We start from the raw sequence: 27,390 nt of genomic DNA on the forward strand, positions 1-27,390 counted from the left end.
ATTTTTTGTAATGACATCAGCCAGATTATCCTTCCAGCAACCACCATTACTATTCCATTTATTTTATTTTGTTAATATGTTTTGTTGTCTGTCTCCCCCTTCTAGACTGAGAGCCTGCTGTTGGGTAGGGACCGTCTCTATATGTTGCCAACTTGTACTTCCCAAGCGCTTAGTACAGTGCTCTGCACACAGTAAGCGCTCAATAAATACAATTGAATGAATGAATCACCGCTTGACTCTACCGGGGTGGGGACTGTGAGCCCCACGTGGGTCAACCTGATGACCTTGTAACCTCCCCAGCGCTTTGAACAGTGCTTTGCACATAGGAAGCGCTTAATAAATGCCATCATCACAGTCTTAATCCCCATTTTACAGATGAGGTAACCGAGGCTCAGAGAAGTGAAGTGACTTTCCCAAGGTCACACAGCAGACGTGGCGGAGCCGGGATTCCAACCCATGACCTCCGACTCCAAAGCCCATGCTCTTTCCACTGAGCCACGCGGCTTAAATACCTCATTTTATTCAGATCCACTTGGACAATTGCTGGGAGTCTTCCAAATCTGGCCCCAGATGGAAGGGGCTGGGTGGAGGTCACTGCTCGTACATATCTATTCTATTTATTTTATTTTGTTAGTATGTTTGGTTTTGTCCTCTGTCTCTCCCCTTTTAGACTGTGAGCCCACTGTTGGGTAGGGACTGTCTCTATATGTTGCCAATTTGTACTTCCCAAGCGCTTAGTACAGTGGTCTGCACATAGTAAGCGCTCAATAAATACGATTGATGATGATGATGACTCTCAACGATTCACTTCCCCTCACGGAAATGATCTCAAAGGACTCTCTACCAGACGACCCGATGGACCAAAAAAGCGGGATTCTGGCGATGTGACTTCAAAGTCCAAATCCCTAAATAGGTTTGAAATTGCGGAGGAGCAAACCAGCGTGGCCTAATGGCTATAGCCTGGAAGTCAGAAGGACCTGGGTTCTAATAATCCTTGTCTGCTGTGGGAACTTGGGCAAACCACTTTGCTTCTCTGGGCCTCATCTGTCAAACGGGGATGAAGACTGTGAGCCCCACGAGAGACAACCTGATTACCTTCTATTTCCCCCAGCTCTTACAACGGTGCTTGGCACATAATAAGCACTTAAATGCCACAATTATTATTATTAATTATTATTATTATGTGGGACAGGGACTGTGTCCAACCTGATTATCTTGTATCTACCCCGGCACTAAGTACAGTGTCTGGCACATAGCGCTTAAATACCATAAAAAAAATTAATTCCTCCACTACTAACTTTTTTTTAGAGTCCAGTAAATGAACCAAACATTCTGTCTACCGACTCTCATTTTGGACTCTCCCAAGTGCTTAGTGCAGTGCTCTGCACACAGTTAAGTGCTCAAGAGCTCATCGTGGTCAGAAATGTGAAGCAGCGAAGCTGAGAAGCAGCGTGGCTCAGTGGAAAGAGCCCGGGCTTTGGAGTCAGAGGTCATGGGTTCGAATTCCGGCTCCACCACATGTCTGCTGTGTGACCTTGGGCAAGTCACTTAGCTTCTCGGAGTCTCAGTTACCTCATCTGTAAAATGGGGATGATGACTGTGAGCCCCACGCGGGACAACCTGATCACCTTGTATCCCCCCCCCAGCGCTTAGAACAGTGCTTTGCACATAGTAAGCGCTTAACAAATGCCATCAAAAAAAAAGTGCCTGTTGTTACAGTGTACTCTCCCAAGCGCTTAGTACAATGCTCTGCACAGAGTAAGCGCAATAAATACAACAGAATGAATAAATACCACCAGTCGATTGATTCTTGTTACAGTTACAGCATTGAATTCATTCATTCAGTCGTATTTATTCATTCAATCATATTTATTGAGCGCTTACTGTGTGCAAAGCACTGTACTAAGCGCTTGAATAAAGGGTGACTACGTACACGTAGACACGCCATGGACGTTTCCGCAACGTCCAACGAGCCCGAGAGAGAGTTAGAAGGCGACCTCTACATTCAAAGAGCAACAGACCTTATGGACGTAAGGGCGAACCAGGTCGTCCAGTTTGTACAAGATCCGGTCGATGACTTTGACGAGTAAATGACGCTCTTGGTCCTCAAGTGTGGGGGACATCAGTAAAGGGAGAATCTGATTAAACAGTGGGCCGGCTCCAAATTCGCGAGCTTTATCCGTAATTTGACGCAACGCGGCCTAAAAGAAAAGAAGAAAAAAAGAGAACAGGGCAACGGTTGAAGGCCAGACATTACATTCGAACCGCCGAGCGGGAAAATATCCTTGCACGTTTCAAGGGAATGATAAATTCCTTGAGTCCCGCCGTCACCCAAAAAGTCACTGTGCAACTTCAGACGTGAAAAGCCAGGAGATGCTTGGGATTTTCCTGATAGAGTCAGGAAAGACCCATTTCCAGTATCTTTACGCTAAAAAGGAGAATAGAAGCAGCACGGCCAGAGCCTGGGCCTGAGAGACAGCGGGTCACGAGTTCTAATCCCAGCTCCATCACTTGTCTGCTGTGTGGCCTTGGGCAAGTCACTTAACTTCTCGGTGACTCAGTGACCTCATCTGTCAAATGGGGATGGAGACTGTGAGCCCCATGTGGGACGGGGACTGTGTCCAGCCTGATTTGCCTGAATACACCCCAGTGCTTAGTACAGTGCCTGGCACATCGTAAGTGCTTAATACCATTATTGTTATTATTATTATTAATAATAATGATGATGAGAAAAAGAATCCTGAAAGCTTTTCTTCATTCACTCCCCTCCCCACCACCCTCACCCTCTCGTCAACAGCATCGCCCGGGCACCTCGGCCAGTCAGTCATATTTATTGAGCAGAGAAGCACTGTGGCTCGGTGGAAAGAGCCCAGGCTTGGGAGTGAGAGGTCATGGGTTAAAATCCCGGCTCCGCCAATTGTCAGCTGTGTGACTTTGGGCAAGTCCCTTAACTTCTCTGGGCCTCAGTTCCCTCATCTGTAAAATGGGGATTGACTGTGAGCCCCCCGTGGGACAACCCAATCACCTTGTAACCTCCCCAGCGCTTAGAACAGTGCTTTGCATGTAGTAAGCGCTTAATAAATGCCATCATTATTATTATTATATTATTGAGCCCTTACTGCGGGCAGAGCACTGGACAATGCCCCAGTAAACAGACTCATTCCCTGTCCACAATGAGCTTACAGTCTAGAGCGGGAGACAAACATTAACTAAAGAAGCCCGTCTGCTGCGCTTGGGGACCTGAGGTCAGACTAGCTGTCCTCAGAGAGTTTACCATCTATCTCGGGGAAGGAAGAAACAAACCCTACCACCTATCCAGAAAAAGACGGCGGTATCCCACCTCGGTAATAAACCCCTTGGGGCCCTTAGCTGAAACCTTTCCATTTCACCTCGCCTTTATTCCCAAGTCGAGACCTAACGACGAATCGTCATCCTCGATACTCCGACCTTTTTTTTATTAAAAGACCAACGTTAAGGTCTCGAAGGATCCGGAACGAGGTTTTTGGAAGTGACTCCAGCGGTGGTGGGGTACCGATATCGGGAGCAGCTGAAGAAAACCGAACGCTCAGGTGAGGAAATAAAAAATCCCAGAAAACGATACACGTCACGGTACTTGGAGGTCTGACCTTTCTCATCGGAGGCGTTCCGTTCTTAATCTTTAAGAGCAGCTTCATTATTTTTCTCTCTTTCTGCTCTTCCGGACTGAGGGTTGATTCATCGACGTCCACCTGAGTGAAAAAGAACAGTTTAGACGGCTGGTGAAGCACTGCCCATTAGCCAACGGCGCAGAGTACTGCGCTGGGAGCTCAGAAGATGATACGATCGAGTCGGAAGACGGTCGGACCGTGGCCGACGGAGAGCTTTCGGTCTAAAAGGGGAGACCGACCTTGAAGTAAGTTAGCCAAAAGGGGGGAAAATGGCAGGCCAGAAGCGTCGTGGGGGCTGAGAGAAGGTGAATATTAAGCGCCTGAAGGGGATGGGGCCAAGGGCACAAGTGGCCCAAAAGGGAGGGTGACCGCGGGAAGGCCGACCCTTACCAATAACTTATCGAAGTACTGAATGTCGTCCGGCTTTAGAAAGGGCAGGTTCCCGGAGGGCTGGTCGTTGACGCTCTTCATGGTCCGGTCCTCGGTCTGCATGTGGAACCCGCTCATCCCGCCCAGCGGCGTCGGGGTGGCCGTCAGTTTCCGAGCCGGGGTTCGGATGGGCACGTATCCCGCTGGAGGGGGGAGGACCTGACGAGGAATGCAAGAGCCTGGTGAGCAACTGATCCATCCATCCATATCTCTCTCTCTCTCTCTCTCCTTATGTACAGGAGACAAGAACTTTATGGCATTTGCCATTATTATATTATTATATATTATAAAAATAATGGTATTTTTAAGTGTCTACTATGTACGTGCCTGGTACTGTACTAAGCGCTGGGGTGGACACAAGCAAATCAGGCTGGGGCCAGGGAAGAGCATGGCTCAACGGAAAGGGCGTGGGCTTTGGAGTCAGAGGTCATGGGGTCAAATCCCAGCTCCGGCAACTGTCAGCTGTGTGACTTTGGGCAATCAATCAATCATATTTATTGAGCGCTTACTATGTGCAGAGCACTGGACTAAGCGCTTGGGAAGTACAAATTGACAACATATAAAGACAGTCCCTACCCAACACTGGGCTCACAGTCTAAAATGGGGAGACAGAGAACAAAACCAAACATACTAACAAAATAAAATAAATACAATAGATATGTACAAGTAAAATAAATAAATATAGAGTAATAAATATGTACAAACATATATACATATATACAGGCAAGTCACTTAACTTCTCTATGCCTCAGTTACCTCATCTGTAAAACGGGGATGAAGACTGTGAGCCCCCCCGTGGGACAACCTGATCACCTTGTAATCTCCCCAGCGCTTAGAACAGTGCTTTGCACATACTAAGAGCTTAATAAATGCCATCGTTATTATTATTATGGGGCCCACGGTCTCAACGCCCATTTCACAGATGAGGGAACTGCGGCAATGAGAAGTCAAGTGACTTCCCCAAGGTCACCCTGCAGACAAGCGGCAGAGCCGGGATTAGAACCCATGACCTTCCGAGTCCCAGGCCCGGGCTCTAGCCCCAATGCCATGCTGTTTCCCAAGATGAGCTTGTCTCTAAACCAGCGCTTAGAACAGTGTTCGGCACACAGTGAGCGCAACACAAACATCATCATCAATCGTATTTATTGAGCGCTCACTATGTGCAGAGCACTGTACTAAGCGCTTGGGAAGTACAAACTGGCAACATATAGAGACAGTCCCTACCCAAACACCACAACAGTGACAATCGGTTTGGTCAGGGGTCAGGGAACGTGGAAACCGAAAGGAGCTTTCTTCCATTCCCCCCGAGGGCCCCGGGCCGACGCTATCCCGGCCCGCTCACGAGACTCCGCCAACCCCGGCCCCCGGCGGGGAGGGAGAGGGATCCTCGTCCGAAGACGCCGTTCCGGTTTACCTTGTATCCTTCTGGGAACATGGCATCCAACTCTTCGTCAGAAAGCGGGCGGTTCCTCTCGTCGATTTCCCGCTCCCAGCGCCAAGCCTGAAGCTGTTCGGGGGTCATGCTCATCATGTGCCCTGGGTGGATCACGGGGCGATTTTAAAAAAACCAAGCAACGATAAACCACGAGAGAAAGCAAACCTCGTTCGACCCTTAAAGCCAGTGAAAGGCCAGAATGGCGATGACTTCATGGGGTCGCGGAAATCCATCCCTCCGTGACCGGAGGATTGAGGAAGGGGCGGCAACGGGGTGGGCCGCGCTCGGCTGCTGCCGTCACCAGCGCTCAGGTGAGCCGAGCTAGAATCTATGGCAATCCGGACACCGGGGTCCCCACCCGTGGTGGGCGGGATTTGGGACTTCCGAGCCCCCGACCGGCAGACAGGGCCACGCTTCGTCCCGACCCGCCTCAGGGCGCCCGGGGGGAGAGCGGTGGCTGGGCGGAGGGGAGGACCCGGGGCTCACCGGGCGTGGGCGTCGCCATGTTCATGGCGGGGGTGCCGATGGGCGTCTTGCCGGGAGTCAGCACGGGGGTGCTGCCGCCCATCTGGCTGGCCGGGGTTTCGTCCCAACGCGATTTCCTCTTGCTCGCTCCGGGCGTCGGCGTTTCCCCGATGGAGTCTCCGCCGCGGTCCGTTCTGGGGGTCTCGGCCCACCCGCTGCCGTGCCCGGGAGTGTCTGCGAAACAGCCCAACCGGGAGTGAGAAGGGGGCGACGACGGCTCGCTTCCCGACTTGTTTTCCCCGGGGGGGGCCCGTGGCCATCGTTCAGGCCGCGTCTCCCCGCTCCTCAAGACCCTCCAGCGGCTGCCCAGCCCCCTCCACGTCAAACAAAAGCTCCTCACCATTGGCTTTAACGCTCTCCATCCCTTGCCTCCCCCTACCTCATAGGCTTCCCTCCCACCACAACGCCGCCCGCATACTTCGCTCTGATGCCAACCCCCTCACTGTGCCTCCATCTCATCTCTTTCACCAACCTCTCGCCCGTGTCCTGCCTCTGGCCAGGAACAATCAATCAATCAATCAATCATATTTATTGAGCGCTTACTATGTGCAGAGCACTGGACTAAGCGCTGGGGAAGTACAAATTGGCAACATATAGAGACAGCCCCTACCCAACATTGGGCTCACAGTCTAAAAGGGGGAGACAGAGAACAAAACCAAACATACTAACAAAATAAAATAAATAGAATAGATATGTACAAGTAAAATAAATAAATAAATAGAGTAATAAATATGTGCAAACATATATACAGGCAAGTCACTTAACTTCTCTGTGCCTCAGTTACCTCATCTGTAAAGCGGGGATGAAGACTGTGAGCCCCCCGTGGGACAACCTGATCACCTTGTAATCTCCCCGGCGCTTAGAACAGTGCTTCGCACATAGTAAGCGCTTAATAAATGCCATCGTTATTATTATTATGGGGCCCATGGTCTCAGTGCCCATTTCACAGATGAGGGAACTGCGGCAACGAGAAGTCAAGTGAACACCCTCCCTCCTATCTGGCAATGGCTCTCCCATCCTTCAAAACCGTATCGAAGGCCCATCTCCTCCAAGAGGCCTTCCCTGACTGAGCCCTCCTTTCCTCGCCTCCCACTCCCTTCTGCACCTCCCTTTCGCCCTTTATTCACCCCCCCAACCCCATCCCAGCCCCACAGCTGTTATTTATTTATCTCTCTTAACTTTGTCTCCCCCCTGGACTGAAAGCTCGTTATGGGAGGGAATGCGTCTGTTCTATTGTCCTCTCCCAAGCGCTTAGTCCAGAGCTCTGCACTCGGTAAGCGCTCAAAAAATACCACTGACTACCTTTACTGTCCTCTAGACTGCAAGCTCGTTGTGGGCAGGAATTTGTCTGTTACGTACTCCCAAGTGCTTAGTAATGACAATAAAAATAATGATGGCATTTATTAAGCGCTTACTATGGGCAAAGCACTGTTCTATGCACTGGGGAGTCACAAGGTGATCAGGCTGCCCCACGGTGGGGGCTCACAGTCTTCATCCCCATTTTACAGATGAGGTCACTGAGGCCCAGAGAAGTGAAGTGACTTGCCCAAAGTCACACAGCTGACAAGTGGCGGAGCCGGGGTTTGAACCCGTGACCTCTGACTCCAGAGCCCGGGCTCTTTCCACGGAGCCACGCTGCTTAGTACAGTGCTCCGCACACAGTAAGCGCTCAGTAAGTAGAACTGAATGCATGAATGAATGCTCTGCACACAGTACGTGCTCAATAAATACCACTGACTGACTCTGGGCAACGCCTTCTGCCCGGAACAACCCTCCACTCCCTCGGGCCTTTCAAGTGGTCAGAAAATGGTCTCACCCCTCTCCCTCACCTCTCCGGAGGTTGAGGGCGCCTGTGGCTACAGTTCCCGGGGAGGGGGCTCCCCGCAAAACCCCCGGGGTCGGTTTTCTCGCCCGGCTCCCCAGAGCGGAAACTTTGACCTCTCCTCCGGGGAGGGGGAGAGGGCAGGAGCTGAGGCCTCCAAGAAGGGGCCGGTGGTCGGCGGCGGATATGCCCGGACGCTGTGGGCAAGGACCCCTCCCTGTCCCCCCGTGGGGGAGCGGCCCGTTTCCGCGCCGGTGGCTCCCGGGTACCTCTTTCGGTTTTGGGGGTCTCGTCCCATCTGTTTTTGCGGGCGCTGGACGTGGCCCCTCCGTGACCCGGGGTGGCGTGGCCGGGCGTGTCCCCCCGCCCGGGGGTGGCGGCCCCCGCCGGGGTGTGACTCGGGGTGGGGTCCCAGATCTTGGAGCCCGGGGTGGCGCCGGGCGTCTCGCTGCCCTTGGCCCGGCCGGGGGTCTCATCCCACCGCAACGAAGGGGTGTGCCCGGGGGTCTACGGGAGAACGACGAAAAGACAAAAACAAACCAGAAGCCTTGGTAAGTGCCAACAGGGACCAACGCCCGAGAGCGGAACAACGCGGACCTCTCCGAAAGCGTGATGCCGGGCGGACAGAGGAGGTGGGCAGCGGGGGACGCGTGCCCCTTTCCCCAGCTGGCAGGCAGCCCTCAAAACACGCCAGCCGGGTTCAGAGCCTGCCCTCTCGGCCTCAAATAAGGACCAGGCCCGGGACGGGGGTCTGATTCCTTCCTGCTGCTGGAGGGGAGGCGCTCGGCCCGACCCCACAGGCAGGCCAAGACGGGGGCACCTGGATTTGGGAGGATGGTGATTCCCTTCCCTACCCCAGGGTGGGCTGGGCGGACTGACACAGGGCTGGGTGTAGGGGCGGGGGGGCGTGAATTCCAAGCGTCCTGCGCCTTCCTCTAATCAACGGGCCGGACGCCACGCGGTGCGAGGAAGGCCAGCCCAGCGCCGGACCCGGGCGTGACCAACGCCAAGCCTCGGGGGAAGCCAGTCACCTCGGCTTGGTCCCAGCTCGACAGCTTTTTCGGGGTGGCCCCGGGAGTCTGATCGGCCGTCTGATCCCAACGCCGTTTCCGTTTGGAAGGGGGCTGGGAGGCCGCTCCGTTGACGACTTTCAGCTCTCCGGCTTTAGCTTTTTCGGCCAGCTGCTGCCGAATTTCTCTCTGAAAAAGAGCCGACGCGGAGAATGGAAACCTCCGCGCTGTTTGCCCGCCTCTCGGCCTGCGACTCGTCTGTGGCCCTTCAAGCCTCTCCTGCATTTATTGGGCACCGGCGGTGGGCGAAGCACTGTGCTGAGCGCTTGGGTGAGTCCAAAAGAGGGACACTCGATTTCGGACCCCCAAAGGGCCTACCATCCCGTCACCCTCTCGACCGATCCATCAAGGGGTATTTGCTGAGAATACTAAGCGCAAGGGAACAATACCACAACCACCAAGCCAGGTTCCCTGGCCGCCGGGAGCTAACCGCCCACACTTCCACATCTTACTCTTTTTTTCCTCCTCTTCCCCGGCACTTTGCTTCCATAGCTTCCTTCCCTCCCCCGTTTCCCGGCCCTCCGCCTCACTCTACGTGACGATGATGGTGATGGCATTTGTTCAGCCCTCACTAGGTGCCAAGCACTGTAAAAGCGTGGCTCGGAGGAAAGAGCTCGGGCTTGGGAGTCAGAGGTCATGGGTTCTAATCCCGGCCCCACCACTGGTCAGCTGTGAGACCTTGGGCGAGTCACTTCACTGCTCTGTGCCTCAATTACCTCATCTTTAAAATGGGGATTGAGACTGTGAGTCCCACGCGGGACAACCTGCTGACCTTTTATCTCCCCTACCGCTTAGAACAGTGCTTGGCACCTAGGAAGCGCTTAACAAATACCATCATTATTATAAATGCTGGGGTGGATACAAGCAAATACTTAGACACGGTCGCCGTCCCACGCAGGGCTCACAGTTTTAAATCCCATTTTCCAGGTGAGGTCACCGAGGCCCAGGGAGGTGAAGTGCCTCGCCCAAGGTCACCCAGCAGACAGGCGGCAGAGCCGGGATTAGAGCCCGGGTCCTCCGATCCCGAACCCTTCCCGCCGGGCCGCGCTGCTTCTCCGAGGACCCAATCCAGCCACAGGTCCGACACCCGGACGCCCGGGAGTCAGAAGGCCACGGGTTCTAATCCCGGCTCCGCCACCTGCCTGCTGTGTGACCTTGGGCAAGTCGCTTCGCTTCTCCGGGCCTCAGTGACCTCATCTGCAAAATGGGGGTGGAGACTGTGAGCCCCACGTGGGACAGGGACTTGCTTGTAACCACCCCAGAGCTTAGTACAGTGCCTGGCACAGAGTAAGCGCTTAACAAATACCACCATCATCATCTGAAAGGTTCGACGACCCTTCAGGACGCACCTGTGCATCGTGGACGTTCACCCCCGCCTCCCATCGTGCCCGTTTATTAAAAAAAGAAATAGAAAAAAACCAACGAGGCTTAACTGACCTCTTCTTTAGTCAAATGTTGTTCCCGCATAACGTCCATATACGTTCTAGCGTTCATTTTAGGATCGGGGGTCTTGCCTCCTGCAGAAAAGAACAGCAACAGGGCAGGAGCACAGTGAGTGTGGAATAACGGGACTCGTTTCAATGGCTCTTATACATTTTTTAAAAAATCTGCCCTGCTCTACTATGACATAGATTTCAGAATCGCTTAAATGTTTATTTTGTTTTTTTCTTTTGGTGGGGGGGGTGGGGGGGGGTCAAAGGCTTTTTTAGTAATTACATATCTTACTTTTTTCTATTCAGTTTGCTGATCAATTTAAACCTGTTTGAACACAAACATAGCTACTGCAGTTTAAAACAAATACTTTAATGCAGGTGACGGTAAAGTGATAAGAGCACTGTGAAAAGTCTTCAGAAGGTGATGGGTTCCTGGGTTGCTAATCCGCAATACGTACACTTTCGTGCCTTTGTCTCCATCGGCAGTTCTGACTTCAAGCAGCAGAATAGAAGCCTAGAAAATTATCTCTTTACCATTAGTAACACTTTGGAAAGATGTGGATATGCAAAACATTACCTGTGCACACGGTTAAAATCCTGACTCTGAATAACTACACCCAGACTCACGTGGTGTTGGAGCCACGGTACGGATAGCCGTATATATATATATACACGCATCTACGGGCGCGTGAGTGTATACCCACATATACACAAACACACACCCACACGCGTTCTGGCGGATCTCATCCAGACCCTCCTACACCTTTACCCTGAGGTGTCACGAGAGGAGGGCTTTAAAGAATACGTGTTTCACGACACTGCAGTTGGCCCCCTTCGTCGGCTTTTTCCGGGGGCGAGTCGGATAACGGACGGAGGCCACCATTTGCCAGAATAAATGTAAAAATCCGTTCCCATTTACCAGCGAAGCGACCACGGGCGGGAAAGGTTTGGGACGGGATTGGGAAGGGCGCGCTGCTCTGCTCTGTCTCCGGGGTGGCCCCAATTTGCTGTGGCTATAGCTTCGCCGGTATTTAAGAGCAGCCCAAGGAGATCAGAAATCAGCTTTCCCGAGACAGAGGCTGTACAGAGAGGATAGCGGCCCCAGTGTGGGGGAGAGAGACGCTAACGTTAACATCGGTCTAGGCTAAACGTCAGGTCCAATGGGCAGTGTCAACCCTGACGCTAGCTCTCATCACACTTCCCCTTGGTAGTCTGTCACCATAATCTACACAGGATGTGTTGAACTGCACCCTTAAGGATGCAGACAGGACTGGCATATAGCAGTACTGCTGTAGGAAAGAAATTAAGGACAGTTAGTATGGGCCTGTGAATTCTGACATACATGTTTCAATCAATTACAATTAAGCAAGTAAAAGAAAAAAAAAACAGAGAGCAAGAGAGAGAGACTAGCCCTAACTCATTCATGCAGGCTGATAGTCTAACGGGTAAAAGACCTGCAACGGGATCTAACTTTAAAAAGAAAAAAAACCCAAAAACAAAAACCGGCACCTCTAAGCTGTGACTCCGAAACTCACTCACCTGAGGAAAGCTTCCATCAGGCCCGTAAGACCCCTTGTGCTCACTCGCAGACTAAAACTGGCAAAACAGACTTCAACCATTAAAAGTATCAAAGTCTTTTTTTTTTGGAAAGATAACCTTCGTTTCTCAAGCGTGTGCTCGGAGCAAAGGTAGGTGATTTTATCCGGCTAGTCTCAGGGCAATGTGAGGGCTCTTACTTGAGAGGTAGCATGTCGAAGAGCAACCGTCACCAAAAAAAATTAATAATAATAATAATTTTCCCAAAAAAGATAAAAATTCTAGGGTCTGGGGCAAACGAACAAACTTTCCACAACTTGAAAGCTTCTCTCAGGAAGAAAAGGGGTGCAGATTTGATCAAGTGGAGTACACAGAACCCAGAACAAAATGAAAAAGAAAAACCTTTAACCCTTTGTGTTTCTATGGCAATGGCTCATTATTTTCTTGTCCTTCTACCTGGAAAGAAAACTTGAATTATAAAGATGAAGAATAGGGTGGCACCTATGAGCTCAACCGAATCTACACACAGATATCTTAAAAAGGGGTGTGCTTAAAAAAGGAAGACTAAACTCGTAAGCATGCCAAAAAAAAACATAATCGTAATAATCAAAGGGCTAAAGACAACTTGGTCACAAAGAGGCTTTGGAAAAAATAAATAAACCAAATAAATCCACAAAAAAAAAAACAAGAAAAGTGGAAATGAATTACCATCTGCGAAAGGATCTAGACGTTCTGGGGAAATGATCATCGTTCGTCTGTGCTTCTTGTATTCATCCTCGCGATCGGCGATCTTTGGGGGCCGGTGCTCGGCAAATGGGTCGTACTAAGAATAATAACGATGATGGTATTTGTTAAGCGCTTACTATGTGCCAAGCATTGCTTGGGGGGGGGGGGGGGGGGTCATCAGGTTGTCAAACGTGGGGCTCACAGTCTTAATCCCCATTTTACAGATGAGGGAACTGAGGCCCAGAGAAGTGAAATGACTTGCTCAAAGTCATACAGAAGACAAGTGGCAGTGCCTCCTGGGCTTTTCCCACTAAGCCATGCTGCTTCTCTTGTGTACTTTCCATACTATAGAGAGAATGCCCGGCTAGTCGGTCGATCGTATTTTTTGAGCGCCTGCTGTGTGCAGAGCACTTGGGAGGGGACAATAGAACAATATGACAGACACATTCCCTGCCCACGAGGAGCTGACGGTCTAGAGGAGGGGAGACACACATCAATAGAAAGAAATAAATGAGAGACGTGGACTTGAGTGGTGTGGGGCAGGGTGGGGGAGAGTGAATGAAGGGAGCGAGTCGGGGGGACGCAGGAGGGAGTGGGAGAAGAGAAAAGGGGGGCTCAGTCGGGGAAGGCCTCATGGAGGAGACGGGCCCCCAATAAGACTTTGAAGATGGGGGAGATTCACTTTCAGGTATGGGGAGGGAGGGCGTTCCAGGCAAAAGGTAGGACATGGGCTTGAGGACGGCGGCAAGATAACCTACTTTGCCCCAAATGGCAAGTTTTGAGGGCCTTTTTTTGCTTTTAGGTTGTTGTTTTTTGTTTGTTTAAATCGTGCTTGTTAATAAATCGATCACTGGTATTTATTTACTATGTGCAGAGCACTGTACTATGTACTTATTGTGTTGTATTCTCCCAAGTGCTTAGTAGAGTGCTCTGCATACAGTAAGCTGCTCAATAAATACCATCAATTGACTGCTCGGGAGAGCATAATGCAACAGAATGTGTTAGGCGTTTACTACGTGCTGTACTAAGCGCTGGGGTAGACACAGCTCCACGACCCATGTGGGATTCACAGGCTTAGTCTCTGTTTTACAGGTGAGGGAACTGAGGCCCAGAGAAGTGAATTGACTTGCCCAAGGTCACAAATCCAGATGGGTGTCAGGGGCGGGATTAGAACACAGGTCCTTCTGACTCCCAAGCCCGAGCTCTTTCCACTAGGCGACGTAGTTTCCCCAAAGTTCGACCAATGTCCCCTCCATGACAATTCAAAATAAGCCTGTGAAACTCAGTCTCCTTCCTTTTTCTTCTTCTTATTTTTTTTTAAAGGGGGGGAGGGGAAGGGAAGAATTCTAAATGAATGAGCCACTTGCTAACACAAAGATCAACAAGGCTGACTTGGTACAGTGCTCTGCGCACAGTGAGCGCTCAATAAATACGATTGAATGAATGAATGAATTTATTTTACTTGTACATATTTACTCTATTTTATTTGGTTTATATGCTTGGTTTTCTTGTCCGTCTCCCCCTTCTAGACCGTGAGCCCTCTGTTGGGTAGGGACCATCTCTATCTGCTGCAAGCTTGTACTTCCCAAGCGCTTAGTACAGTGCTCTGCACACAGTAAGCACTCAGTAAATACGACAATGAATGAATGAACTTATTTTACTTGTACATATATATTCTATTTATTTTATTTGGTTGATATGTTTTGTTTTCTGTCTCCCCCTTCTAGACTGTGAGCCCACTGTTGGGTAGGGACCGTCTCTATATCATCATCATCATCAATCGTATTTCTTGAGCACTTACTACGTGCAGAGCACTGTACTAAGCACTTGGGTAGTACAAATTGGCAACACATAGAGACTCTATATGTTGCCAACTTGTACTTCCCAAGTGCTTAGCACAGCGCTCTGCACACAGTAAGAGCTCAATAAATATGACTGAATGAATGACTGACTTTAGAAAAAGTCCCTCACACGTACTTTCAGAAATAATTATTGCTAAAAAAAACCTAGAAGCCAGGACCACAAAGCCAGAACTCTGGGGTGGTGCGGGGAGGGAAATAAAAAAAAAAAAGGAGACATATCTGGTTTCCACCCAAGGAGGAGAGCCAGAGGGCAGGGGAACATATATTTGATTTCCACCCTGGGGAACCGGAAAAAAAAAATCTACTTTCAAAAGGGAAGGAGCAATAGAAGGTGTCCGGTCACCTGTTCCGTCGACTGGGGGATGTCATTGAGCAACGCCACTGGGGCGTGGTATCCTGGCTTCTTCTGGCCGAGCAAGCTCGTTGAAGAGGAGTAGTCATCGTCGTCCTGCAGTGGGGAAGACAAGAAATCCAGGAGATCATGTCAGTGACGGAGGCGCCGAGGAGGAGCCGGAATATTCCTTCCCCCTCCCGCTCCTCTCTTGCGGAGAATCCTTCAGAGGGCCCAGTTAGCATCCCAGGTGAACTGCAGGGACATAAATTAGTAGTCTCCCAAATCGCCCATTTTCAACTAACTGGAAGACACCCAGGAAAGAATTATTCATCGGTGACACCTATTAAGCTCCTAAAGGGTCCGGGGTGCTTCACTAGGCGCTTGGGACAGTCCTCGGGAAGCTGAGGGGCAAGGGGCTGTAAACTGAAGATACGCTTCTACTGAAGAGTTAGCTCTTAAAACGAGCAAAGAAACACCTCCACGGTGATGGGAAGAACTCAGAGGTTACCCCTCCTCCCCCGGAGAGCCTGGAAATTCAGAATTCCCGCCTCCGTTTCCAGATTTGCAGGAGACCCGAAACGAAGCCGTACACGCGCTCCGGTGGCCCGGAGCCTCCACGGGGCAGCCAACGGAGGCTGTGGGCTCGACGCCTTTTCCGCCCTTGCCGCCGCCTCTTCCGTCAAGCGGAGAGGGAAGCCGTGTGGCTAGAAGCAGAGAGCCTGGGCTACCCGTATTTCCTCGGATTTCAATCCGGACTCCAACACCCCGGTATGGCCGCCCGCTTTGGGGGCTGCTGCCGTTACAAGCATTTCCCCCCACTCTCGCCTGTCCTGCCACGCTCCTCTAGACCCAAACCACACCTCACAGCCTGGTGGGTATCCAAGGGGCAACTTTCACGCAAGGACCCCGTCGAGTGGGCAGGCCAGGACCCGGGGACTTGGAACGTAATCATGGGGGGCCCCCTAAGTCGCAAAGATTTTCCCAGAGTCCTCCTCTCCCCCTCTCCTGGGGCCAAACCAGAGCAAACTAGGTACAGGCCCTGCGGCCTTAGGCTAAGGGGCTTAGCTGACTCTTATTTTCCCACATCAGAGGGAGGGAAAGCTGCGCGTCGAAAATGAAAAAGAAAATCATCACGGGCGAACAAAAGGAAGTTTGTGTGTGGACTCCAAATCGCCGGCAAGCTGAGTGCACAAACGCAAACCTACTTTTAGATGCCAAGGAGGAGGAAAAGAGATAAAGGGCAGCGGTATCGATATCTGAAACGGCCTAGGGATGATAAATGAATGCTTTGCAAAAGTGATCATCCCCATGTTGTTTTATAAATCTCTTTGCTTTCCCTAGCAAGTATAAGTGAGAAAGAAAAATTTAACTGCAGGGAGGGGGAATACTAACCAGAGGACTGATTCCTTTCCTCTTAGGCCTCGACAGGGGGATTTACTCTATCAGTGGGATTTACTAAACTCTTCGCTTGGGTCTCCGGCTAGCCACCCACTGCCCCTTTGGTAGCTATCTGCATGACTTACTGACGCAATTAACTTACTTCCTTTTTAAAAGACAAGAAAAAAATAATACCACCCTGTATGAAAATACACCCGGTATGGTCTTCCACAACTTCACTCAGGAGAGCGAGCAGAAAGGAAATTACATTCTGGTGGGACTTGATTTTAACCCCAAAGAAAAATGGCCCTGAGACCAAAAAACCCACTCACATCTTCGAGCTCAGTTGCAGCAATCGAGGTGACGTATCCGGCAAACCTGCTGTCGCTTCCGCCATAGATTTCTTGATCGTAGTAGCCGGTGGAGTCCAAGCCCACTCCCTGGGCTTCATCGAGAGCCGCCTTCTTGCCTTGGATTTCTCGGATCTGGGCTTCGATATCTAGGAGACACAAATTTTACCAAGAGGCCATTTTAGTAATAATAATGATGGCATTTATTCAGCGCTTACTATATGCAAAGCACCGTTCTAAGCGCAGGGGAGGTTACAAGGTGATCAGGTTATCCCGCGGTGGGGCTCACAGTCTTCATCTCCATTTGACAGATGAGGTCACTGAGGCCCAGAGAAGTTCAGTGACTTGCCCAAAGTCACACAGCTGACAACTGGCGGAGCCGGGATTTGAATCCATGACCTCTGACTCCAAAGCTCGGGCTCTTTCCATTGAGCCATGCTGCTTCTCTAACAAGTAGTGAGCTCGTTGCCCAGAGATGCCAAACAGGCAGTAGCGCATGGACCGCTGTTCAATTTTACAAGGAAAATGTACACTGTAGTACAAATGGCCTGAGCTTTCTTATTTCTCTGAAAATAAGAGGCAGAAACTAGCTCTCTTCCTCCCTTCAAAGCTCTACTGAGAGCTCACCTCCTCCAGGAGGCCTTCCCAGACGGAGCCCCCCTTTCCTCTCCTCCTCCTCCCCTCTCCATCGCCTTCCTCCCTCCCTCTGCCCTGCCCCTTTCCCCTTCCCACAGCACTTGTGTATATTTATACATATTTATTACTCTCATTAATGATGTGTATATAGCTATAATTCTATTTATTCTGATGGTTTTGACACCTGCCTGCTTGTTTTGTTTTGTTGTCTGTCTTCCCCTTCTAGACCGTGAGCCCGTTGTTGGGTAGAGTCCGTCTCTATATGTTGCCGACCTGTAATTCCCAAGCGCTTAGTCCAGTGCTCTGCACACAGTAAGCGCTCAATACGACTGAAGGAATGAATGAAAGTATGAGTTGTACGGGAGGGAGAGGGACAGAGGGCAACGGTCAATCGGCTGGAATGGCCTCAGGCCCCAAGCGAAAACCATTCCGTTGCTGGTTTCCGCCGCCGGACAACCATGCCAACAGCGTCCATCCCTCCAGGGAGGGATCAATCTGCAGAATTTACTGAGCGCTTCCTCTGCGCACAGCACTGGCCTAAGCGCTTTGCAGGAGTCCAACGGGGTAAGCCGACACGATCCCGCAGCCGTCTTAACTTTCCTTAGCATCTTTCTCTGAAACCAAGCCGACCCTGGATTTAGGGGCTGATTCTCAATCAAATCGACGGTAGGTATTGAGCGCTTACTGTGTGCAGGGCACTGCGCTAAATTCCTGAGAGGGTACAGCCCCAGGATAGAACAGACGCCCTGCCCACAAGGAGCTTACAATCTTACCAATAACAGTGTCAGTGGTTCTCCCCCCTGAGAGCTGAGGTACAATCCGTCATCATCGGGACCCCAAATTCAGGCTGGGTGGCTGCCATCTTTTGCCCCCCACCCCCATGGCAGTGGTCCCTCGCCCCCCGCCGTACCCACACACCACCGACCGTCCCCCTAGCAACTGACAAGAAGAAGGAAGCAGTGTGGCCTAATGGCTACAGCCAGAAGGACCTAGGTTCTCATCCCGGCTCTGCCACGTGCCTGCTTTGTGACCCTGGGCAAGTCATTTCACTTCTCTGAGCTTCAGTTCCCTCATCTGTAAAATGGGAAGTGGGACGGGGACCGTGTCCATTCTGGTTTGCTTGTATCCATCTCAACGCTTATTTCGGTGCCTCACACATAGTAAGCACTTAATACCACATTTTATCTTTTAGACTGTGAGCCCACTGCTGGGTAGGGACTGTCTCTATACGTTGCCAACTTGTACTTCCCAAGCGCTTAGTACAGTGCTCTTCACACAGTAAGCGCTCAATAAATACGATTGATGATGATGATGATTAATAATAATAATATCAGTAATAACAATAATAAAGGCTAGAGCCAAGCCAAGTGCCCACACAGGGCAGAGTGAGTCCAGTCTTAAGAATTCTGGGGAATAAATGTCTTTCTTTCTAATGGAATTTGTTAAGTGCTTACTATGTGCCGGGCACTGTACTAAGCCCTGGTATAGCTAATCAGGTTGGACCCAATCCTTGTCCCCTATGGGGCTCACCATCTTAACCCCAATTTTCCAGAGGAGGGAACTGATGCCCAGATAAGTGAAGTGACTTCCCCAAGGTCACACAGCAGACTAGTGGCAGAGGCGGGATTAAAACCCAGGTCCTTCTGACCCCCAGGCCCGGGCTCTAAACACAAGGCAACGCTGCTTCTCCTGTCTTTCTTGTCTCTCTCTATCAATCGTATTTATTGAGCGCTTACTGTGTGCAGAGCACTGTACTAAGCTGTTTTGATGTGCAGCAGGGACTCTGTCTTAACAGATCACCTTATATCTACCTCAGCACTTGGCACACAGTAAGCGCTTAATCAATAACCTTTATTACTCACTGGCTCTCTGCCACCCAACTACTCCAGAAACTACATACACTTCACAACCCCATCTTTTAACCAGAACAATTTTAAATTAAAAAAAAAAAAATCTATGAAATGTCGGCATCCTAAAACCATCTGCTTGTGCCAGAAAAACATAAAACTGAGAGCTTAAGTGCCTCACTCCCTTAATGAGCTGTTAAGCTCTCCCTCCGGATCTGAAATCTACTACAATACTGCAGCGAGGAGTTGGTTGATTATTACATGACCTGACTCAAAACATGGGTACATTCGATTTCATTTTCTGAAACTTGACAGTATAGACTGCAAGCTCGTTGTGGGCAAGGAATGAGTGTTTATGCTCCTACTGTCCTCTCTGAAGAGCTTAGTCCAGCCCTCTGAACACAGTTGGCGCTCAATAAATACAACTGACAGACTCAAATGGCACCCAGGGGCCATAATATCACCATCTTAGATGGTATTTCAGAAAGACAGCCACTCGGTCTAACCCAGAGACATTTAAATAATAATAATGATGGTATTTTGAAGTGCAAAACACATCCCCTGCAGAGAGCCACAGGAACAATGATTTTTTAAATCAAAAGACCCCCACTAAATACAAAAAGAGAACCTCGACTTTTAAAATCAATCCGATCTACCTAGGCCAGGGAGACTCGGAAAAGGACCAACTTATTCGAAGGAAAACTCGGACTGTGTTAAGGAAAAGAGTATGTAAGAAGAGCAGGAGCCGGAGAGTCAAAGGACCTGGGTTCTAATCTTGTCTCTGTCACTTGTCTGCTGTGTGATCTTGGGCCAGTCACTTCATTTCTCCAGGACTCGGTTTCCTCATCTGGAAAATGGGGATTCAATCCGTTCTGCCTCCTACTTAGACCATGAGCCCCACAATGGACAGCCCCTTTTAGACTGTGAGCCCACTGTTACTGTCTCTATATGTTGCCAACTTGTACTTCCCAAGTGCTTAGTACAGTGCTCTGCACACAGTAAGCGCTCAATACAATTGATGATGATGATGATGACAGAGACCGTGTCCGACCTGATGAACTCCCATCTAACCCGGCGCTTAGAATAGTACATGACACACAGTAAGCTCTTGAGAAATACTATTTAAAAAAACAAAACAAAAAACCAGTGAATAACTCCCGGGTGCACTTTTGGCAACTGAAAGCATTACGCTTTGTACCCAATTAAAGACAAATTTACTTTTCCAAGCCGGGTTACTCAGAACCACAGCAGAAATCCAGATTCATGTCATTACCTGCTGTTCCACCCGAGTGATTAGTTTTTTGGGGTGTTTTGTTTTTAAATCACGCAATGCTTTACAAGTGTGCTATTCATATAAAGTAATACAATGGCAACAGAACACATAATCCTCAGTTTTAGGAACTGATTCAACCAAGTGTCTTTTTCCACTGGGCACCCAGATTTGAAAGCCTGCCAGTTGATGGTTTTTCGGGATTTGTTTGGAGCTTACTTATTTATCAAGCACTGTTCTAAGCATCGGGGTAGATATAAGCTGAAAGCAAGAAATACATTTACAGCCTGAATGTCCCAAATCCATTAGGTTCACCCTTACATTTCCTTCCATTAGAAAGTTCATTCATTCATTCATTCACTCATTCATTCAATCGTATTTACAGAAGCAACGTGGCTCAGTGGAGAGAGCCCGGGCTTTGGAGTCAGAGGTCGTGGGTTCAAATCCCTGCTCTGCCAATTGTCAGCTGTGTGACTTTGGGCAAGTCACTTCACTTCTCTGTGCCTCAGTTACCTCATCTGTAAAATGGGGGTGAAGACTGTATGCCTTCTATGGGGCAAGGACTGTGGCCAACCCAATTATCTTGTAGCTACCTCAGTGCTTAGAACGGTGTCTGGCACACAGTAAGCTCTGAACAAATACCCCTATCATTATTATTATTATATTATTAAGCACGTAGGAGAGTACACTATTTAACAACAATCTAACAGAGTTGGCAGACACGTTCCCTGCCCACAACAAGCTTCCAGTGTGAGGCCCGCAGAAGGTGTTTGTACACCTGGGCCAGGGTATGTGCTAAAACTGGGGGTGGGGGGGAGTCTTTTTTTATGGTATTTAGGTGCTTACTATGTACCAGGCACTGTACGAAGTGTTGGGGTAGATAGAGTCAAGCTAATCAGTTTGCATTTCTCCTATTTTCCTTCCAAACCCAACCTAGGTTCTTGCATATTCTTGGTTTCCATGGTGTTCCTGGTTGCCTTTGGACTGACTTCTGGAAAGGAGTCTGACTGTATTTTCAGGCCTGCCACAACTGGGAATATCATCTTCCCAGCCCGGGATCGCCTGCTCTTCAGCACAGAGTAGAATCCATCAGGTTGTGGTATTTATTGAGTGCTTACTGTGTGCAGAGCACTGTATTAAGACTGTGAGCCTCATGTGGGACAGGGACTGTGTTCAACCTGATCATCTACCCCAGCCCTTAATACAGTGTCTGGCACATAGTTAGTACTTAAATACCACAAATATTAAGTGCATGGTAGAGTAATAATAATAATAATAATAATAATAATAATGGTATTTGTTAAGCGCTTACTAAGTGCAAAGCTCCTATGTGCAAGGCACTGTTCTACGCGCTGGGGGGATACAAGGTGATCAGGTTGTCCCACGTGGGGCTTACAATCTTAATTCCCATTTTACAGATGAGGTAACTGAGGCCCAGAGAAGTTAAGCAACTTGCCCAAAGCCACACAGCCGATAAGTGGCGGAGCTGGGATTAGAACCCACGACCTCTGACTCCCAAGCCCAGGATCTTTCCACTGAGCCACGGTCCAAGAGTTAGTAGACACATTCCCTGCCCACAAAGTGCTTGGAGTCTGGGGTAGACATTCAAAAGGAGAGTGTCTTGCCCCTCTACCTCCCACTCCAATTAGTCAGTTTGGGACTTGATGTTGTAAATACAGGGAAAATGCATATTATCCTTATTCACTGTTCATTCATAATTATAATAATTGTGGTATTTAAGTGCTTACTGTATGCCAAGCACTGTACTAATAAGCACTGGGGTGAATCCAAGCAAATAGGGTTGGACACAGTCCATGTCCCACAGGGGGCTCACACCTCGATCCCCATTTTCAGATGAGGTAACTGAGGCACAGAGAAGTGAAATGACATGCTCAAGGTCACAGAGCAGACAAGGGGTTGAGTCGGCATTAGAACCCAGGACTTTCTGACTCCCAAGCCCAGGCTTTATCCATTAGGCCATGCAGCTTCTCTCAATGGCATTTACTTTGTGCAGAACACTGTTCTCAGTGCTTGGGACAGTACAACACAATTAGAGAAGCAGCATGGCCTAGTGGATAGAGCACAGCCCTGAGAATTGGGTCATGGATTCTAATCCTGGTTCTGCCGCTTGTCTACAGTGACACTGGGCAAATCACTTCACTTCTCTGTGCCTCAGTTCCCTCATCTGTAAAATGAGGATTGAGACTGTGAGCCCCATATAGGACAGGGACTGTGTTCAACCCGATTTACTTGTATCCACCCCAGCACTTCATAGTAAACACTTAATATCATTATTATTATTATTATTTATTAATTAGCAGACATGTTCCCTGCCGATAATGAGTTTACAGTCTAGAGGGGGAGACAGACATTAATATAAATAATGAATAGCAGATAATTTACACAATAGATAATTTACATAATAAATAATTTACATAATAGATAATTTACGTAAGTGCTGTGCGGTTGGGGTGAATAGGAAATGTTGAGTAAGCACTTGATAAATACCACTGATTGATTGATGAGCAGTAGCCAATGCTCCAGAAGGAGGCCGAGCCATCAGTGTTCCCATATAATAATAAATAATAATGGCATTTGTTAAGCACTTACTATGTGCCAGGCACTGTTCTAACCACTGAGATAGATACAAGGTCATCAGGTTGTCCCGCACAGGGCTCACAGTCTTCTCTATATGTTGCCAACTTGTACTTCCCAAGCGCTTAGTACAGTGCTCTGCACACAGTAAGCGCTCAATAAATACGACTGATTGATCCCCATTTTCCAGATGAGGTAACAGGCACAGAAGTGAAGTGACTTGCCCAAGGTCACACAGCAGACAAGTGGGGGAGCCGGGATTGGCACCCACGACCTCTGACTCCCAAGCCCGGGCTCTTGCCACTGAGCCACGCTGCTTAACTGAATGTTGTCATTCCCTGCTGTTGAGGGGACTAACAATAATAATAATAATAATAATGGTATTTGTTAAGCACTTACTAGGGGCAAAGCACTGTTCCCAGTGCTGGGGAGGCTACAAGGTGATGAGGTTGTTCCGGGGGGGGGGGGCCTCACGGTTTTAATCCCCATTTTCCAGATGAGGGAACTGAGGCCCAGAGAAGTGAAGTGCCTTGCCCGAAGTCACACAGCTGACAGTTGCGGGAGTCGGGATTTGAACCCATGACCTCTGACTCCAAAGCCCGGGCTCTACGATGTGTCAAGCACCTTTCCAAGCGTTGGGGTAGACAGCACAGCGCTCTGCACACAGTAAGCAAGCAATAAATACGGTTGGACACAGTCCCTGTCCCACGTGGGGCTCACAAGCCTAAACCCCCATCATCATCAATCGTATTTATTCAGCGTTTACTATGTGCAGAGCACTGTACTAAGCGCTTGGGAAGTACAAATTGGCAACATATAGAGACAGTCCCTACCCAACAGTGGGCTCACAGTCTAAAAAAAAACTGTTCTATATGCTGGGGGGATACAAGGTTATCAGGTTGTCCCACGGGGGGCTCACAGTCAATCCCCATTTTACAGGTGAGGGAACTGAGGCACAGAGAAGTGAAGTGACTTGCCCAAAGTCACACAGCTGACAATGGGCAGAGTCGGGATTTGAACCCATGACCACTGACTCCAAAGCCCGGGCTCTTTCCACCGAGCCATGCTGCCATTGTCCAGATGAGGGAACTGAGGCACAGAGAAGTGAAGTGACTCGACCAATGTCACACAGCAGACAAGTGCGCGTGGCTCAGTGTTAATCAATCAATCGTATTTATTGAGCGCTTACTGTGTGCAGAGCACTGTACTAACTTAAGAGCCCGGGCTTGGGAGTCAGAGGTCATGCGTTCAAATCCCGGTCCACCGATTGTCAGCTGTGTGACTTTGGGCGAGTCACTTCACTTCTCTGGACCTCAGTTCCCTCATCTGTAAAATGGGGATGAAAACTGTTAACCCCCACGTGGGACAACCTGATCACCTTGTAACCTCCCCAGCGCTTAGAGCAGTATTTTGCACATAGCAAGCGCTTAATAAATGCCATCATTATTATTATTAAGTGGTTCTCCCCCACTTCAAAGCCTTACTGACAGCCCATCTCCTCCAGGAAGGCGTCCCCGACTGAGCCCTCCTCTCCTCTTCTCTCACCCCCTTCTTCATTCGTCCTCCTTCATCAATCGTATTTAGGATTTAATTTGGACTAATCATTGGAAACAAAATCCTTCCCCAAAGTACATATGGCTAGATCTGTCATTATCTGTTTTAATGTCTGTCTCCCCCTCTAAACTGTGAGCTTGAGGTGGGCAGGGAATGTACCTGATGTTATACTGTACTGTCCCAAGTGCTTAGTACAGTGCTTTGCACAGTGAAGCACTCAAATACAATTATTATTATCATCAAGTGGCAGAGTTCTGAGATATTATTATTATTATTATTATTATTATTATTATTAGCGAAGCAGCGTGGCTTAGTGGAAAAAGCCCGGGGCTTGGGAGTCAGAGGTTGTGGGTTCTAATCCCGGCTCCACCACTTGTCTGCTGTGTGACTTTGGGCAGTCACTTCACTTCTCTGTGCCTCAGTCCCCTCATCTGCAGAATGGGGATTACGACTGTGAACCTCACACAGGACAACCTGATGACCCTGTATCCACCCCAGCACTTAGACCAGTGCTTGGCACATATTCATTCAATTGTATTTACTGAGTGCTTACTGTGTGCAGAGCACTGTACTAAGCGCTTGGGAAGTACAAATTGGCAACATAAAGAGACGGTTCCTACCCAACAACGGGCTCACTGTCTAGAAGGGGAAGACAGACAACAAGACAAGTAGACAGGTGTCAAAACCATTAGAATAAATAGAATTATAGCTATATGCACATCATTAATGAAACAGAGTAGTAAATATGTACAAGTAAAATAAACAGAGTAATAAATGTGTACAAATATACACAAGGGCTGTGGGGAGGGGAAAAGGGTAGGGAGGAGGAGAGGAAAAATTGTCAGCGCTTAACAAATACCATCATTATTATTAAGTGGCTGAGAGCAATAACAACAATAATAATAATAACAATAATTATCATCATCATCAATCGTATTTATTGAGCGCTTACTATGTGCAGAGCACTGTACTAAGCGCTTGGGAAGTACAAATTGGCAACACATAGAGACAGTCCCTACCCAACAGTGGGCTCACAGTCTAAAAGGGGGAGACAGAGAACAAAACCAAACATACCAAAAAAATAAAATAAATAGGATAGATATGTACAAGTAAAATAAATAGAGTAATAAATATGTACAACCATATATCCATATATACAGGTGCTGTGGGGAAGGGAAGGAGGTAAGATGGGGGGATGGAGAGGGGGACGAGGGGGAGAGGAAGGAAGGGGCTCAGTCTGGGAAGGCCTCCTGGAGGAGGTGAGCTCTCAGCAGGGCCTTGAAGGGAGGAAGAGATAATTATCACCATCATCAGTCGTATTTATTGAGCACTTACTATGTGCAGAGCACTGTACTAAGTGCTAAGTACTAATTATCATTATAAGCACTTACTCTGGCCAAGTACAGGGCCACAGAGATCCAAGATAATCAGGTTGGAAACAGTCCCTGCCCCACAAGGGACTCCCAGTAAGGAGGAGGGAGGGACAGGAATTGAATCGGCTCAGGAAAACGGAACCTTTCCACTCTGATATTCCGCATCATCCGCTCAGTCTGGGGATGATGCGGAATATTAGAGTGGAAAGGTTCCGTTTTCCTGAGCCAACTGGGAGGGCAGCCATGGAAGACTGCTTCTTTAGAGAGCACAATTGTTCACTGGAGAGCGAGAGGGGGCCGGCGGGACACCTGGCTCACCGGTTTCAAACAGGAAAAACCAATGCAGCAAACAAGCACAACCTTCAAAAGGAAAGACTTAAAGAAAAATAAACAAACGGTCTCTTCGACTGGCTTCCTTTAAAAACCTGCGGACATTTTAGTGCCAGGGGAGCTCTGTGGTCTAATACAGAACGCGAACAATGAGAAGGCAGAAAAAGCCTGGCACCCATCTTTCCTGAACCTAAAAACTCACACGAATAGATGCATCTTAGAATATAACGGCTAAGTCTATCAACATCAATCGATCGTATTTATTGAGCGCTTACTGTGTGCAGAGCACTGTACTAAGCGCTTGGGAAGTACAAGTTGTGAAGCTACCTTGCCAGCTGGCTCAAAACATTTATTTAACCCACAGAACAATAGCCCAACGACTTGATTCTCTGGCCTCCTCTTCCCGCTCCTGGGAGGCGACCCAGATAAACGGAGAGGCAAACTGGGCCGGCCAGTTGAGCTGTTCACCGAAGCCCCGCTCCGGCCCACCGGGAAAAATTCCTGAATTCGCCGCATCCCCGCATTGCTCTCGGCCTCATTCTGGAAGGGGCTAAAAACGCACACGCTAATTTAGGTCCTTCCGAGGAAAAGATCGTCTCAAGGCAGAGTTGGGCCTGGAAACATCCTCAGCGCTTGGCAGCTGATGAATTTTCCAGCGTCGCCCCTGGACCTGTATATATGTTTGTACATATTTATTACTCTATTTATTTATTTATTTTACTTGTACATATCTATTCTATTTATTTTATTTTGTTGGTATGTTTGGTTTTGTTCTCTGTCTCCCCCTTTTAGACTGTGAGCCCAATGTTGGGTAGGGACTGTCTCTATATGTTGCCAATTTGTACTTCCCAAGCGCTTAGTACAGTGCTCTGCACATAGTAAGCGCTCAATAAATATGATTGATTGATTGATTGATTTAAAAGGGCCGATATATCAGTGCTTCCTTGAAAGCCTATTGGGCCCGGTGATGCTATTTTAATCGATAACACGGAGAAGCGGGCGAATGCTCCTCCAATAGTCAGGAGTATTTAGTGAGTGAGCACTCTGCTGAGTACTCTACTACGCTTGAGAGTGTAAAGCTGCCTTCAAGGTCCCTAAATGGCCCAACTTTCCCCCCAACCCCGACACTTCTGTTGCTGAATTGTACTTTCCAAACGTTTAGTACAGTGCTCTGCACGCAGTAAGCGCTCGATAAATGACTGAGTGAATGAATGACAAGAGGCTGCCACATCATAATCA

General features: G+C 49.0%; 1 protein-coding gene across 2 annotated transcripts in view; it reads right to left on the reverse strand.

Annotated features, from left to right (window-relative positions):
- The window catches only part of SF3B1 (splicing factor 3b subunit 1), a 57,602-nt gene that overhangs the window by 22,450 nt on the left and 7,762 nt on the right, over nt 1-27,390 (reverse strand). Inside the window, exons 2-12 of one of the 2 annotated variants that reach the window (XM_038748898.1) lie at nt 16,529-16,695; nt 14,829-14,933; nt 12,606-12,720; nt 10,366-10,445; nt 8,890-9,057; nt 8,128-8,365; nt 5,998-6,210; nt 5,491-5,612; nt 4,038-4,235; nt 3,627-3,728; nt 2,022-2,201 (exon numbers count right to left, since the gene is read on the reverse strand). In XM_038748898.1, coding sequence (XP_038604826.1) covers nt 2,022-2,201; nt 3,627-3,728; nt 4,038-4,235; nt 5,491-5,612; nt 5,998-6,210; nt 8,128-8,365; nt 8,890-9,057; nt 10,366-10,445; nt 12,606-12,720; nt 14,829-14,933; nt 16,529-16,695 — 1,688 coding nt within the window. The other variant, XM_038748899.1, reaches the window with a different exon arrangement.

The sequence above is a fragment of the Tachyglossus aculeatus genome, chromosome 7 (genome assembly GCF_015852505.1).
Source record: "Tachyglossus aculeatus isolate mTacAcu1 chromosome 7, mTacAcu1.pri, whole genome shotgun sequence".
Taxonomy (NCBI): domain Eukaryota; kingdom Metazoa; phylum Chordata; class Mammalia; order Monotremata; family Tachyglossidae; genus Tachyglossus; species Tachyglossus aculeatus.